The sequence below is a fragment of the Choristoneura fumiferana genome, chromosome 6, assembly GCF_025370935.1.
Source record: "Choristoneura fumiferana chromosome 6, NRCan_CFum_1, whole genome shotgun sequence".
Taxonomy (NCBI): Eukaryota; Metazoa; Arthropoda; class Insecta; order Lepidoptera; family Tortricidae; genus Choristoneura; species Choristoneura fumiferana.
Window position 1 is genome coordinate 16,258,071 of NC_133477.1, and position 18,005 is coordinate 16,276,075.

At 36.1% G+C, this 18,005-nt stretch overlaps 1 protein-coding gene across 7 annotated transcripts in view; it reads left to right on the plus strand.

Moving 5' to 3' along the window:
* The window catches only part of ckn (CRK like proto-oncogene, adaptor protein), a 364,715-nt gene that overhangs the window by 232,586 nt on the left and 114,124 nt on the right, over positions 1-18,005 (plus strand). For 2 of the 7 annotated variants that reach the window (XM_074089451.1, XM_074089452.1), the window contains exon 2: positions 13,687-14,246. The exons of the other annotated variants lie outside the window; for them this stretch is intronic. In XM_074089451.1, coding sequence (XP_073945552.1) covers positions 13,718-14,246 — 529 coding nt within the window. In that variant the 5' untranslated portion in view covers positions 13,687-13,717. The remainder of the gene's footprint in view (positions 1-13,686; positions 14,247-18,005) is intronic. 7 annotated transcript variants of the gene reach the window in all.

Consider the following 18,005-nt stretch of genomic DNA (forward strand, 5'->3'; position numbering starts at 1 on the left):
GATGGATGGCCTGCGCCGCTGCCCCTGTCTCGTTAGCAAGGTTTTGTGCTCGATCTTCGTGAGATTTTTTGTCTCTTGAACTTTCCTTTGTCTTCCTCGTAATTAACCTTTATCTGTGTTTTAATAGCGTCCCTTTATTTGTGAACTTTGCAAATTTAGATGTGTATTTTGTTTGTTTTCTCACGTATGTCGCGTCGCATGCTCGGATGGCGTGCCGCGTCCATAGTAATTGCCGTATTACATGTCGCCGATCACGCGATATGGTTTCATTCACAACTTCAAAGATTTTATCGAGACTTTATGATTATCATCGTATTTGTACAGATTAGTAATAAACCCTGTATGTTTTTTCTATTATTGTTGTCTATCTGCATGTCATTGTAATTGATGATCTGGTGTCATATGATTGTATTATTGTCGTGGTTTCTGTCCTTTTTGGTATGTTTTCAACTACAGATTTTGTCGTAAATTGAAGTAGGTAGGTTTTGGAATTTTGATATTATATTTTTTAATATTGTCTCATGTATGTATTTTATAGGCAGGCTCCAAGATACTAAAAGACAATGGGAAAAGCTTGGGGAACCGCAGAAGTACAAAAACGAGAACCACATAGCTCAGCAAATCCCACATCTTAAGAAGCAGTGAGAAAACACATGTCTCCTAAAGCTGATAGCCGTTAGGGCCAGAAAGGTTCTGCAGGGGTGACCGCGTATCAGAAGACGAAGAGTGCTGATTGACCTCTCGCAAGGTAGACGAACGACCTGATAAAAATCGCAAGAAATCTTTGGCAATGGTGATGTATGGAAATTCTTGGGCTTCATCAGGGAAAACTGTAGGCCGAGATTATGATTACATTACTATTATATTGTTTATATACCTATAAATGCTCACATTCCAGTACACTTCCTATCAGTAGCATAAATAAGTTCACAACAGGGTTAACACTGTCAGTAATGTTTATGTTCTCATAATGATAATGTGTTGACAACACTCCTTTGTAGCATGCCGTAGGTGTATTACTTTCTTCAAATTAATTGCTTTTATTGTAATTGTTTCTTATTTGTGTACTATTGGCTAGTGTAACTATGAATACTTTACGATAAGTCCTAAATGATGTAATTGTAGGTGGTAGGACCTTGTGCAAGGTCCGCCCGGATTGCTACCATAGTCTTCGCATTTTTTTTCAAGTGTTATATTGAAACGAAAAATCATGACTCAAAAAATTGGAAAAAGTTTGTATCAAAAGAGTTCTGCGACACAACCTAGACCACAACTGTTAAAAACTTGATATTTGGTAGACATGTTGCTTGTGGATCATATGTGAACTAACATAAGGTTTCTCACTAACATAAGATTCTCACGGGATAGAGAGCTACTTGAACGAAACCGCGAGATAAAGCTAGTTTTTAATAATAATAATTGAACTTTTTATTCAGACAATTAGGTACATAGTCCATTTTATTAGTGACAAAATCTTATACCTATGTTAGTAATAATAATAAGGGATCAGGTGCATATTTAAATAAAGCCCTAAGTATTTTCATCTGACATATTATTATGAAAACCGTAGCCATAGCTTATAGAAATAAACGCCCCAAATAGCACTCTTCAAATTAGCAACGCACTCAGACTAATCTAATCTGTTTGATCAAAATGTTGAACGATAGACCACTAATCACGAAAAAACCTGCGCCTACAATAACAATTTATCTACCTAGGGTTAAAATTAAAAATATCAGTATCAGTGCAGTTATCGTAGTGCGACGAGGGGCTTGCTTACTCGAACGAAAATTATGCGCGCTATGGAAAATTAGCAATTCAGAAATAAGCTGAGTCATAATCGTCGTGCAATAATGTATACAGCGGTCGATTATTAAGTATAGGTTTATGGAGCTTTGGTCTGTGAAGGTGTGAAAACACAAAAGCGGGTTAATACCACGAGCTACGAGTTTGCATATTGATGTTTCTAAATCGACAGCACTGTTTGTCGTCTTGTTGCTTCTATATTTCGTTTTAGAATATTTTGAAAGAGACTAGCGTATTTGTACAAGAATACTTACATGATTTATTGCAATTAGAGTTCATTATAGTACGACATTATAAAATTACTTAGAAATTTAATTATGATGCCACGTTTTGAACATGAAACTACCGTGAGACTCACTCATATTAAATGTTATTATAACGGATAACTCACGTCTTAAACCGAGTTTAGCTCGACATGTTTCGGGCTATTTCGTAGCCCTTCCTCTCAGGAGCACTAGGTGCTCTAGTGCTCCTGAGAGGAAGGGCTACGAAATAGCCCGAAACATGTCGAGCTAAACTCGGTTTAAGACGTGAGTTATCCGTTATAATAACATTTAATATGATGCCACGTTCTTCGGAATCCTCATATTTTCGACGTAAATTATGAAGAAAATCCTTTTATTTCAAACAAAATTATAAAGTACCACATTATAAACTATGTATTAAAAATTCAATTAACCAGTCTAGTATTCAATATAGCTGTCTCGGCGCCCAATATCATTTCTTTGCTTTCGGCGTCGAGACTCTAGGTCCTTGGGGTAAGGGTGCGCTGGAGCTACACAAGGAGCTCAGCAATAGGTTAAGGGAGGCAACAGGCAACCCTCGCGCCGGCAGCTTTCTCGCGCAAAGAATCTCAATCGCAGTTCAACGCGGGAATGCTGCCTGCGTGATGGGCACCATGCCAAGAGGCCCACCTATCTTTTATAATTAAAGTTTTAGTTTGTTACTTTAATTTAATAGTAGTTTTAGTCCTATGGATATTTTGTATTTTCTTAATATTTTCTTGTTAAATATTATTATATATAAATATGATTACATTATCAATTAACTACACAAACATCTAAATTGTATTAGATAACTTGGTAATTCAAACCGATTTATTAATCAATAACACATAGAAATAATTATATCAATGAAAACTTGAAGATTAACATATTTATTTTAGATTTGTTGGCGATCGTATAAACACAGGGTTCCCTTTCAAATATACCCTTTTATGCAATTTAAGACGTTTGGACAGCATCGCCTTAAAACAGTATCCAACTTACATTCAACTCCTACCTCGGTTTAAATTTTAAAATCAATGCTAAAGTTTTAATAAGCCACGTTTTCTCAGTTCCCGTTGATATTCGTATGTAATCCGGTCGTGCCCATATCAGGACCGCAGTTACGTAAACATGCAACTACATTATTACTTTTGTCGCAATGCTCGCTGCGACTTTCGATACATCGTAGTAACAGCACACGCAGCAAATATACGTGTCCTTCGTATGCCAGCGTATAGAGAACCTGAAAGATTTTCGCATTCCAGATTCTCTAAACAGTCATTATGCCAAGAATATTTCTGAAAGTACACTCAAATGTTAGAAATAGACTCTTGCCTAATTTTCATACAGCATCCGTTGAGAATTAGTTGCCGATTGATGTGCTGTGCCGGATCTAGCGGCAATCAAAGCTGCAGCTCCAGCAAGCGCGTAAAACAGAGTGGCATGGCAGGCCATAAAACAGCATAAAGTCTTATTCGAACCAATACGTCAACAACGTTTCTATTCCTGGTTAATAATATTACTAAGAAGCTCTCGTTCGTGAGACATGGCATTTTCTGAATTAAAAAACTTAAAAAACACGGGTTGAATTGTCTTAGGTAATTTTTTTTTATTCTTGGTCACTTCATTTGTGAGCGATAAAATATAACGTGTCAAGATCCTTTTGTCCTGAAGCTGCTAGGCTACTAGGTACGAAATTCGAAAATCAAACTTCGTATCATACCGTTCCTCTCACTCACGGCGGGACGGTACGATACTTTTTTCAATTCTAGTTTTAAATGATTGGACTTACATTGGACGCATTTTCTACGGGAGGTATACCGTGATTATCTTTAATGTGCTCCTCGTCTTTGAAATGCTAAATTAAAATGCTAATAGGGTTCCTGAGGACATTCTGCAAAAGAATTCATACAACCAAACGCAAACCGCCCTGCCAGTCGTATTGCTTTCAACGTGGTTTAAAAACAGTCTCGGAACTACCGGACTGATTTCGAAATTATCGCAGAACCATCTCGAGTTATTTAAGCTATAAATTATCACTCAACAAAGCGGAAGAATAATGGGAAATATAATGTCCCGAAGAATGCGGAGCGGGAAAGTGATAAATAATTATGAGCGTTGAAATATAGTGATAATTTAAGATTCTCTTTCGAAGAGTTTACTATGCATAGTTATTATAATGAAGTGGAAAATATTCTGTGCGTAGTTTGTACAGATCACCAATATCTGACACAACAAGCGTGCATAAATATCTGATACGACCTATTTCTAGGGCCGGAAGGACGTATCAGATATTTTTGCACGCTCCTCTGTGGCAGATATTAGGGGGAAGTCCCGTAAAGCCGGACGGCACCTATCGCCGGACACTCGTAATATCTCGCTAATTTTTTATGATAGCTAAGCAAAAATTGATGAAAAAAATACGGTTGCGAAAGACGATGGCGCGTTTTTAGAAGGTTTTATTTAAATTTCCTGTTTGTTGGGTAAAATCTTGCAAGTTTATTTTGACCCGCTTCAGGGCAGATTGACTTGAAAGTATACATATGTAAATTGGATGACAATGCAAGTACAGCCAACAAAAAAACAGTGAGCAAAAAAGATTGTTTTTTTTTTTTAATAGAAACATCTCTATTCATTAGCTACGTGTGTGATGCCAGGTAACAGAGAAATTTTCAAGTTGTTAAGAGCTGATACAAACGCACACATAAAAATGCTTGATTTGAATACAGAATCCTTAAAAATATCAAATTCCTCCTATTCTATTTCAGCAAATTAAGATTTGAAATCGATCAATTTATTTATTTCAAAAATGTTTCTACTTTTACAATAAATTACTCTGACTCCTACTCCTACAATAGGCAAGGTCTGTTCTATAGGTAACCAATTTGTATTTGTGTTAACAAAATGTGAGGCGGAAAGTCAATACATTTTACCATATTAAGTAAAATTTGAACAACCATTAATTTTAAATACATTATTCATTCATAAATATAATCGGATATTCTGTTTTTGTTTCCAGCCATAAAATGGATGCACGTTAACACCAGAAACGTCAGATTTCTATTCAATTTAGTTCGTACTATGGATAACTGAAAATACCCGACACAAATACCAATCACCACTCAGATTTAAATGGATTCCCCGTTGTTATAAGACTTCCTGAACGTTTGTTTGCTTGTTCACGTCCTTCTGAGCACTGTTTAGTCTCGAGTGGTACTTATTATAAAACGTTCCCAAATCTACATGTGTATGCGAGTTAAGAGTATTTGGGCATTCGACTCAATAAGTTTCACTATTTTTAAAACATGGAATTAAAAGGAAACGACGCGACGCTGTTTATTTATGGCATTAGTAAATTAACTGCGTTATAGACGGTTAAAAATGCTGTACAAACTGTTGTGATTACCTACTTGGATAAATTACAAGATAACAATGCAGAACCCTAGCTGTCTATCATTTGAGTTTTTTTTTTCAAAATTTATAAGATTGTTATTTTCTTTACGTTGTTGAGACTTAAAATATGTTTACCGGTTTAAGTCGCATTGCTATGCCTTCCACATGATTGATCTAAATGAAGCACTGTTTAAGCTTCCTAGCTTCACGTTCTTTTACTGACAGAAACTCTGACTAAAACAGTTGGGCTTTCAAATATTCCAAGAACTCATTTATGACATTAACAAATACCCTCAGTAGCTTTACCTGGGACATTGTATAACAACATGAGTCATGAGTCTATTGTGCATTGAGTTAAACACATCTAAGCATTGTATCGCGCCATTGATAATATTGAAAACTATTTAGAAGGTATGTTGGGTACTTTTACACCTTATATTGATAATGATAAAGTCGTCAGTATACACACTTTGATGTGACGCGCGACGAGTCATTTATAAGTACGTTCCTTTGAAGACAGTCATCGAACCTCTGCACAAGGACAAAATAATAACTAATAATTGCTATATCATTACATTCTCAAGGCTCGACGAATGCAGTATGTTCTTATTGCAGTCTTTTAAAACAACCTTAAATTTTATTTGCGCAAAACGAGAAGAAAAAGTTGGGTTTCCTATGCAACCTTTTGAGGGTGAATTTCCATACCTATAAAAAATAGAAAACGAACGAAAAGGGAACTAAAATTTTACGTACGAAATTGTTACAGTGTTCAAGCACTGTAAGTAAGTCAAAAATAGGACAGCGGATAACGTTAGACTCATGTACCTTAACTTTAACATACTAAGCAGTGGTTAAAATTGGATCAACCGATCAGAAATATCTACTAAATCAATTATGTAGTTATCCTACGAGTACATTACTTTTAAAACTTATAAGTACCACACTTACATTTTTTCGACCTTGGCAACAAGCTTATTACGCTCATTATAGTCATCTAGAACTCGAGAATGTTAACAGTTTCACAACCGCTTGTTTACATAACCGCAACTACAACAGTGGCCATTATGCGTCGAAAAAGTTGCCGATTCCGTTAACTTTACGCGAAGGCGTCAATCAGCAAAAAATCACACTGTGCAGACCCTTTATTGCCAAAGCAAAACCAAAATGGTATGTTCTCTATCGTTACGCTCAATTATAATGGGGAGCGGTGACGCTGACGCTGCTTGATATAGCGGTTGTAAATGCAAAATATGTATAATCTTTTGTAACTAACTAAACAACGAGGAAGAGGATCTGATGGAAATGATCACCGCCTTTTTGAGAAGAGGCGTGTACGGTTAGACTTGCAACGCTGATGAAAACGATGATGACTTTGATTTGACAATTAACATGTAAACAAGATATCCAGATTGGTTTTTTGGAATCTTTTTGTATTTTTTATTTCAATTCCAAATTTTTACTTTTACGGTCATCCCGTAAAACCGAAATTGAAAATACAAACTGAAACATAGATGCACAGAAAAAACAGAAAAATAAGACCATCACTGGGAATCGAACCCAGGTCCTCGGTAATCCGTACCGCGTACTATACCGCTACACCACTGATGGTCCATCAGCCATGGATGGTTTGACCATCAGTGGTGTAGCGGTATAGCACGCGGTACGGATTACCGAGGACCTGGGTTCGATTCCCAGTGATGGTCTTATTTTTCTGTTTTTTCTGTGCATCTATGTTTCAGTTTGTATTTTCAAGATATCCAGACTTTAGAAAGTGCACAAACAGCCAAAAGTTAATTGAACAAAAACGCCTACGGGCAATTATTTTCACTTTAGAGCTTTTTGTCGCCACCTAGCGCTCTCACTCGAGCGAGACAAATGCGTAACAAAACGCTTCGTGAGCAACAAAGACATAGTGACGTATTGTTTAATGGACATGGACGTATGGTTCCGTGCTAGTGACGTCCATCGCTCGGCTGTGAAATATAAATCCAGATTTGTAATATCCTACTAGTCGTATGTTTAATTTTCGTTGCAATCTCTTGGTAATAAATGATTTATTATCATAGTCATACTTGTTAAGGCCATTTTTGGCCGGATGCTGCACTTCGTGAAGAAAGCAAGCCGCTTTGCACAGTGATAGTACAGACTAAACTGAGTGATTTGACTCGCAGCAGCGGAAGTTTCACCCTTAGGAACAGAGATGGCGCCACTTCTTTAAAAAATATTTCAAAAAAATCTACAAGCTAAAGTAATAGACCGATTTCAATGTTTAATATCTCAAATGAGAGCCTATTGTATACGTTACTTATAAAAAAATACAAAAAAAATATTTACAAAAAACTTTTGTCAAAAAACGCCATCTTAAGTTTTTTTTTCTTACCTGATTTGTAGTTTTTACTTGATTGCTTAAAAAAACTGTATGCAACATGAATGGTTTAATGCATATACATATTACTGAGTACATAACGAGTTTTTAAAAAAAAAAACCGACACCGATACCTATCATATTTAACGAAATATGAAAGTTTAAATGTGAGCACAAATTTCTTTAAAAAATATTTCAAAAAATTCTACAAGCTAAACTTATAAACCGATTTCAATGTTTAATATTCCAAATTAAGCTAATAACATTAATTATTAAGAAAAAAATATAAAAAAAATTTACTAAAAACTTTTGGTAAAAAACACCATCTTAAGTTTTTTTTTCTTACCTGATTGGTAGTTTTTACTTGATTGCTAAAAAAACTGTATCCAACATAAATGGTTTAATGCATATACATATTACTGAGTACATAACAAGTATTTTAAAAAAAAAATCGACACCGATACCTATCATATTTCACGAAATATGAAAGTTTAAATGTGAGCACAAATTTCGTTAAAAAAAATCAATAAATTCTACAAGCTAAACTAATTAACCGATTTAAATGTTTAATATCCCAAAGTAAAGCTCATAAAATTCATTATGTAGAAAAAAATATTAAAAAAATATTTACTGAAAACTTTTGGCAAAAACGCCATCTTAAGTTTTTATTTCTTACCTGATTGGTAGTTTTTACTTGATTGCTTAAAACATTGTATGTTGTATGCAACATGAATGGTTTAATGCATACTTATATATATATTTATGAGTAAATAACAAGTATTATAAAAAAACCCGACACCGATACCCTTCATACTTCACGAATTATTTAAGTTTAATTGTGCACGCTTTTCTTACAAATAAATTTTAACGAAATCTTCAAGTGAAACTAGTACTCTGATTTTAATGTTAAATGAAAAGAAGAACGAAATTACCTAATTTATTAAAAAAAAGGTTTTTCCTGGTGTTACGAAAAAATATAATTACTTTAAAATTAGTAATTATTAAGACAAAAAATAAAAACTATACCGTTTCCGGCATAGTTGGTTCTGAGATGTAATATATATTGCTTAGTAGTTGGTGAATTTATTTAAAAATTAGCTTTTTATCTGATAGGTAGGACTTACAGCTACATCGGACAACAGCTTATAGATATGTCACATTTGAAATAAAAGACTATGAACATCAATGTTTATCAAATATTTAAATTAAAACCTATAAGTCCTCTTCGGGTTCATCGGCAGATGTAGAACTGAAAAGGAAAAGTCGTTTTGAAGTACTTGTGCTATTCCAGACTACAAAATCATAGATCTTTTAGACACAGACTGTGTTGCTGTAATTACTGTTGAATTATTTTGTGACTAGTTGATTACCATTAGATCTAAAATTTTGTGCCTACCTGTGGAAATCAGTGGTCAGCATACAAAATAACCCTGCATTGAATATTATATTAACTTACCTTTGATTTGTACAGCCACCTTTGCAGGATTTACACTGGGCAGTGCATGGTAAGCTGACCCGACGACACCCACGACGCATGGTATCGCAGCCAGATTTGCAGCCACAATACTTAATGGTCCAAGAGGCTTACTTTCTTTTGCCAACTCTCTTTTGCCTTAGTCCATCCCCAAGAAGATGGACATGGTACGGAAACTTCTGGTTTCAGAGCGTTTCTCCATATTTGGTCCGCTTGGTAAGCTGCACGCAGTGTATGTTTATAGAGAGCATGTCCATACCATGCCCATCTTCTTGGGGATGGACTAAGGCAAAAGAGAAGGACTCCAGAATTGTCGGCAGTTACATCGATTTGGTCGCAATTAAGCCTCTTGGACCATTGTGGCTGCAAATCTGGCTGCGATACCATGCGTTGTGGGTGTCGTCGGTTCAGCTTACCATGCACTGCCCAGTGTAAATCCTGCAAAGGTGGCTGTACAAATCAAAAGTAAGTTAATACTTATAATATTCAATGCAGGGTTATTTTGTATGCTGACCACTGATTTCCACAGGTAGGCACAAAATTTTAGATCTAATGGTAATCAACTAGGCACAAAAATAATTCAACAGTAATTACAGCAACACAGTCCGTGTCTAAAAGATCTGTGATTTTGTAGTATTGGAATAGCACAAGTACTTCGAACGACTTTTCCTTTTCAGTTCTACATCTGCCGATGAACCCGAAGAGGACTTATAGGTTTTAATTTAAATATTTGATAAACATTGATGTTCATAGTCTTTTATTTCAAATGTGACATATTTATAAGCTGTAGTCCTACCTATCAGATAAAAAGCTAATTTTTAAACAAATTCGCCAACTACTAAGCAATATATATTACATCTCAGAACCAACTATGCCGGAAACGGTATAGTTTTTATTTTTTGTCTTAATAATTACTAATTTTAAAGTAATTATATTTTTTCGTAACACCAGGAAAAACCTTTTTTTTAATAAATTAGGTAATTTCGTTCTTCTTTTCATATAACATTAAACATTACAAGCAGAGTACTAGTTTCACTTGAAGATTTCGTTAAAATTTATTTGTAAGAAAAGCGTGCACAATTAAACTTAAATATTTTGTGAAGTATGAAGGGTATCGGTGTCGGTTTTTTTTTATAATACTTGTTATTTACTCAGAAATATATATAAGTATGCATTAAACCATTCATGTTGCATACAACATACAATGTTTTTAAGCAATCAAGTAAAAACTACCAATCAGGTAAGAAATAAAAACTTTACATGGCGTTTTTTGCCAAAAGTTTTCAGTAAATATTTTTTTATTTTTTTTTCTACATAATGAATTTTATGAGCTTTACTTTAGGACATTAAAAATTTAAATCGGTTTATTAGTTTAGCTTGTAGAATTTATTGTTTTTTTTTAACGAAATTTGTGCTCACATTTAAACTTTCATATTTCATGAAATATGATAGGTATCAGTGTCGATTTTTTTTTTAAATACTTGTTATGTACTCAGTAATATGTATATGCATTAAACCATTTATGTTGGATACAGTTTTTTAAAGCAATCAAGTAAAAAATACCAATCAGGTAAGAAAAAAAACTTAAGATGGTGTTTTTTGCCAAAATTTTTCAGTAAATATTTTTTTTATATTTTTTTCTTAATAATGATGGTTATGAGCTTAATTTTGGGATATTAAACATTGAAATCGGTTTATTAGTTTAGCTTGTAGAATTTTTTGAAATATTTTTTAAAGAAATTTGTGCTCACATTTAAACTTTCATATTTCGTTAAATATGATAGGTATCGGTGTCGGGTTTTTTTTTAAATACTCGTTATGTACTCAGTAATATGTATATGCATTAAACTATTAATGTTGCATACAGTTTTTTTAAGCAATCAAGTAAAAACTACAAATCAGGTAAGAAAAAAAAACTTAAGATGGCGTTTTTTGACAAAAGTTTTTTGTAAATATTTTTTTTGTATGTTTTTATAAGTAACGTATACAATAGGCTCTCATTTGAGATATTAAACATTGAAATCGGTCTATTACTTTAGCTTGTAGAATTTTTTGAAATATTTTTTAAAGAAGTGGCGCCATCTCTGTTCCTAAGGGGTGAAACTTCCGCTGCTGCGAGTCAAATCACTCAGTTTAGTCTGTACTATCACTGTGCAAAGCGGCTTGCTTTCTTCACGAAGTGCAGCATTTTGTCTCTAACAAGTATGACTATCATTAAAATAGTACTTTTTAACACTTCACGCAATTTAAAGGTCCATAATCAAGATTTAAACATATCCTTTTGTTTTCTTGCACTTTCTATCAAGTAAGATTAATGCTAGACGCTCGTTGAAAAAAAAGGTTGAATGTCATCTGACTTTGGTAAATAACGCATATTATCTAAGTTGTTAATAATGCGCTTGTCTCTAAACTCGCCCAAACCTCATTTAATAGAGCTCTCGAAATTTCGAACAGATACCAAGACTCCGCGGATGCTACTAACTGGCAGGATACAGTTCCTAATTCGATAATTGTTCGAAATCCGTTGCCGACGTCTAATGGATCGCCGCTTGCACAATGCTCGTCAACATGACATGACATTTGATAGAAACCCGATAAGCGGATGAGAATTGGTGTTTGTAGAATTCTGTTTTGTTAGATAACTCGATCTCGATCTTTTATCAAGGGTTTTATTTACCTATATTCTTATAAAACTGCAAAGATTTTGATTACAAGCATTGATTTATGTAGTTTCAACCGTCCCGTTGTCTATTTCTCTATTGGTAAACAAATTTTACCCAGTTCTATGTCGTCGGATTGACTTGTAGTTTTTATATACATTACGCACCTAATTTATTGGACTATATTAAACCATTTATAAAATTAAACCATTTATAAAAAAGTTTACTTTAAAAATATCCTGTAAACAATAACACATTATTACACCTGCGTGTAAAGCGTATACGACAGAAACATAAAACTTTTTTTGCAATGAAACGTAACTTGCGTATTAAGTAATAAAACCCAGCTTTACCGTTCTTCGTTCAGTCTAATCCAGTCATAACAGTTTAACGACAGCTGAAGTACGTACTGCGAGTCTGCCACTGCTCCTGTTGCAATTGGCTTGTTTCGCATCAGTTTAAGAACAGAAGCTGCAATTACTAGCTAATTGCATGTCCGCGATCAGCCACTTGAGTGGAGTGCCACTAGATGCTGGACACTAGAACATTAGCGGCGCTTATGAGTGCAATAGCTGTTGTTTTCTATGTTGTATTGTTGTAATGAGGGTTTTAACAGAAGCGAAATATCGCTAGATGGCGTTAGTATCGTAAGGTTCATTTGACGTTTGACGTTTGCTCGTGATTGGTTAAAAAACTAAATGAGCCAATCGCAAGCAAACGCCAAACGGACCTCACGATACTAACGCCATCTAGCGATATTTCGCCTCTGTAAAAACCCTCATTGTGCAGATATTATGCATGTTAATGGTAATACATGTGTAACTGTTATTTTTTAGCAAATAATGAGATTATTAAAGATGGTAAGGCCTGGGAGAAAAAGGTATGTAAGTACCTACTCTCAAAGGGCTACAAGTACATAATCCTTCCGTCAGTATGCTTAGCGTATCTATGAGTTTCCTTAGCGTTAGGTGTGGGGTTCAAACTATGTAGCAGTAAAACATAAGTAAAAACTGCGAAAGTACCTATTTGTAGTATATCTCCCTGTGCTCTCGGGAAAATTATTTACTTGTGACAAGCCCATCGTGAAAGTGTCGAAGCATTTCTACTCTATTATTACAAAGGACACCTTAAATCTCAGATAAAGGTTAGAAATGGATACGGTATTTGTGAACTAATTAAAGGGAATGCCCGCTATCACCATCGGCGATATCACGCCAACATTCTTTGTCGCAAAGCGCGTCGCGTGGAGGGAATTCCTGAAACAAGTCGCGTGACTTCAATAGATTTGTTCGAAAAAATGCCCCTATCGCTCTTTGTTGGGATGTAAACAATTTTCATTACGATGTTACACAGAAGTTAGACAGGTTACGACACGGCCGCCGCCGAATGCCAACTACCCACGCGACGCGAACGCAAATATTCGTGTTCACAATAATAACCATCCAGAAAACCCGGCAAAAGGTCCTATCCGGGCCTAGAAAGTGTAATTATGACCCGTAGCCGCCAAGGTTACAGGAAATTAACACTTTCCGTTTAATTAATACACACATAACCACGTTTTATTGTGTTTAAGGAGTACTTTGAATAGATTTACGAAACACTAGTCACGAACCTCGAGTAAAGGCTGAAGGATTTAAACAATGTGCGTCGTGGAAAGCGAAAGATCGAAAGATATCCAGCTTTAATTGGTCTCTAATCTAAAGTTAGTCGTTCTTCCATCAGGTTCAAGCTAATTGGCTAGAGTTGAGCTAAAATGACGGTAGACCGGGCAGGCAGGCCGCCGGCGCCGCGGCGAGCCTCCTCCACGTACAGAAGCTACGACGAACTCGGCATCATAGACCGAGGGAGACCTCTGAGGTACCGCCACGGTGGCGTTGAAGACCTCACTGGCTTAGAATTGCCGAGGACTTACAGACCATACGAGGCACAAAACTTAGATGACATCACGGTCATCAGCTCAGAAGAAGTTCCGAAGCCAAGGAGAAGAACTATCGAAGGTTTCGCTAGTGGATTTAGAAGAACATTCTCCGTTAGAAGCAGGCGTGAGGAGCCAGAAGGGATTCCTCTCGATACGTTCAACGAAGAGAACTTCGCGACGGTTAGAGGGGCTCCGTTCGGGAGACGGCGGTCATTGTCGAGGGACCGTGGGTCTTCGCTGCTGGCCAGGAGCTCTTCTGAGGGTGATGTGAGGCAGGTTCCGCCTCGCGCGCCACCCGCGCCCGCGCCGCGCCTGCACCGCTGCCTGCGAGCCCTCGGCGGCAGCTGGAAAAACCTCCTACTACGTGAGTCATCAAGACAGATCATAACCATTTCTTTCAACTGATTAATCGAACAGATCCCCGTATGCGTGTACATTACACTTAACAAGCTTGAGACGTTTAATTAATACCATCAATTAACTAAAACGTTTACGCAGACGCAACGCAACTAACCTTTGGATCCGGTTAGGGATCTCATTATTCTGTTATTTAAAAGGCAGTTAACCGTTTTACCGCTGGGTTGTCTCAGTTAATTATTGGACCGACGGGTACAAATGACCAAGAGCTTAGTTTTAAACCACTGATTAACCACAGCCTAACCGAATTAAACGCTTTCTTTTATGTAAATTAACCGATTGTTTAAGCTGTCTGGTGTATGGTTATTTATTTACAGATCACACCGATATTTGTTAAAGATTACACCAATTAATTATTTTGAACATGAAACTACCGTGAGACTCACTCATATTAAATATATTGACCCGGATAACAATTAATTATTCTTAATTTTAAGGTTGAATAATTGGAGAGCTTTATTATAGTTTAATCGCCTTCATTTGTCAGTATTGACGGTCTCCGATTAATACAAAGTATTACCAGTACATTTATTACGATAACATATAACATAATGTTAGGTATGTTATGTGGTCTATTTGGCAAAGGTATTATCTTGACAGGACCAGAGAATCTTATTTGCAGCCTCACTTGTCTTATTTTATTATTATCAAGAGGGGCGTGTATAGTAAGTTACGGTTGAACAAATTGAATCATAACCCAGGAACCTTTTAATAATCAATTTCACTATGATTTCCTTGACAAAAGTACGAGATGTCAATATTATGACATTAGTAGCACAAGTAAAATTTCCACCCTGGGTCATGATTCAATTTGTTCACCAATTGTTCGTTCTTTATGCGGTTAATATAAAATCTTATTCTGTATCTGGAATATAGGTACCCTAGAACTTGTCTGGGTATAGTTATCTCTAGATTACTATGCAGATGTGCTAATACTTACCACCTCTGATTACTGTGTCTAAATGACATACTGTGATTACTGTGTCTTAATACGAACGAACGTTAGCATCTACACCTCCAACGTGATGTAACTTCGCACAAGATTCACTGAGAAAAATGAACATTTGCGTAATGAAAAGCATGAAATCTGACATCAGATGCAATGGGGAATGGCTTTGGCCATAACCATAGCGTAACACGTTAACATAATGATAATGACTGATTGCGTCGAATGCGCAGAATAATAACTGTCGAATGACTATCAACTGTCAAGTATTGTTGACAAATACTTCTTCTTCTTCTTCTCTTTTAAAATATGGCTTTTTTGTCCTAATTAATAGGACAATTTCGCCAGTTTCAAGGTAAACTCTCTTTGAGAGGGACGTTGTACGGTGATTGTAGTTTTTGCAACTTGATAGTAAAATTCCAGAAACCACGTGGAGACCACTTGCGCATTAAAAAATGTTAGACACGAGAGCAATATAGAATTTTGGGATCACTGTTCACTGTTAAGGTTAATCGCCGCATAAAACACTATCAAAATTACCTATACTTCAACTAGCCAAAGAAACAGAATAGCTAAATTAGATATTGTCTACATCCGCCATCTTCGAATGCTACAATCGAATTTCCGACAAAAAATTGAGTCCGAAAAAAATTTGACGTCGTTCGCTGTCAATATTCCAGAAAGTATCATTCAACTTAACCGTCAGCTCCACTCCAATTAGCAAACGCATGACCGGTAATCAGAAAAACTCGTAATTCTGCAAGTCCACGCGTTGCCTAAGTTCAAAGCACACATTAACCCCTTTCTTATGAACTACAAAAGTTCCACTAACCATTGCAGGGACTCGTTAAGAAAATTGCCTTTTTAATTTTCCGTTACACTGCACTCCGACCGGACAATGCTTCGAACACTGGCTAATGGCCGTTGCACTCTGTAAACTTTAAAATAGTTCAAGATTTTTTTTAATACTTCGGGTAGTGGTTAACCCACTGTAATGGTTTCAAGTTTACTGTTAGAGCTAGTATTATTAATAAGAAAGAAAGAAACGAAATATATTTATTCATAACACAAGACACAACAATGTCCGTTTTATTTCACTATGCACAAGCTTTGTTGACATATCAAGCAGCGCAAATTTGTGCAAGTCGCATTACACCGCGACTGCGAGGCCCTAAAGTGGACGAGTTTGGGTGGTCATTCGAGCAGCAATGTACTACAATACAATTTCCACGTTTTTTCTTGCACTAAACTGGGCTTTAAAGAAACGTCTGCGAGTTTATTTGCGGAGTTTTCTTTTACAAAATTAGTGGGGGTAAATTATACGCTGAATTCCACACATTTAAAGAAAACGATATTGAAGCTTAAGTTGTTGCTGCTTGGCGGTCAATTTTTTATTATTTACTTAATACATATCCTATTTATATGTAAGTAGCTACTTAGAAAGTAACTATTCAGTTGACTTATTCAAAGGATATTCCGTCAAATACCTTGCATTTATAATGTCTATACCACTATAAAATTTCAACACTTTTCACCTCGTCCGAAAAGCTTACCTTTCACTACATTGCTGTCCTGTCTGTGTCAGTGTCAGTATATTTCTTTTTAGTAACAGAAAAGAACAAAAATAATTTTGTTATTCGCTTATATGAGCTTCCTTCCTCATACTAATCATCCGTAAGCCTGATTCGGACCTCAATAATACATTAGCCAATAATTACCCGAATATAACATACATCTGAGATATATTCGAATAAAGGCAAATGCATTCACCGGCTCGGAAATAATAAGTCTAATTTCGGTCCTTTATTCGCTGCTCGGGGCGAATCGTTGTCGTGTTGCTTTTTACTTTCGCTTTGAGTGTTCAAGTCATCATCATGATCATCTCAGCCGTAGGACGTCCACTGTTGGACATAGGCCTCCCCCATAGACCTCCAGTTGCTTCGATTGGAAGCGGCCTGCATCCACCGTGAACCCGCGGCTTTAACCAGGTCATCCGTCCATCTCGTTACACGTCGTGTGTTCAAGTATTTGATGAGTATATTAATATAACACTGTGTGGGCAACTTTTTGGTTAAATGCACTCGGGCGAATCAAAATTTGTGTTATCAGAAAATAACTTAACTCAATGTACTCGATTGATGTTTGGTTCAAATTGTGAAAGCATAAGTTTTACGTCGGGTCTCAGGAGGATAAGTACCTACCTACCTTTAAATGTCATTGGTAGTAGATACTTATAGTACTAGGGCTTTGCGATAGTCAGCCCTGTGTATCATACGCACACATTGGCGCGTGTACAGACGTCGCCGTGCTTATGTAGATTCAAGAACGCGTATTTTGAACCGCCGTATGGTCACGGGCCCTCACTGGCGAGACGCGCTTTATCTTTGACTTTCTCGTAATAGTAGGTAAGGGGCAGTATTATTTTGTAAAAGTTGCAAAGTTTACCCATGAGGATATATTGGTCCTCGTGGCCATCGTATACAAGTACACAATAAATGACGTAGGAAATTATAATAAGAGCCAAATCCATAAGGATGGAAAACCAATCAGAATTACTCAGTTTAACGAACTAAAAACAATTAATTATGATAACTCCTCCATCCCCAGACTGTAAGAATACACACAAATCCTACAAACCCAACTGTCACCACCACCACACTACACTGACGCGTTTCGAACTCAACCAGAGTCCATCCTCAGAGCAACACAATCGTTCACAATGCTACCTGCAGTTGTTAGTCTTACTCAGTTTATTATAGT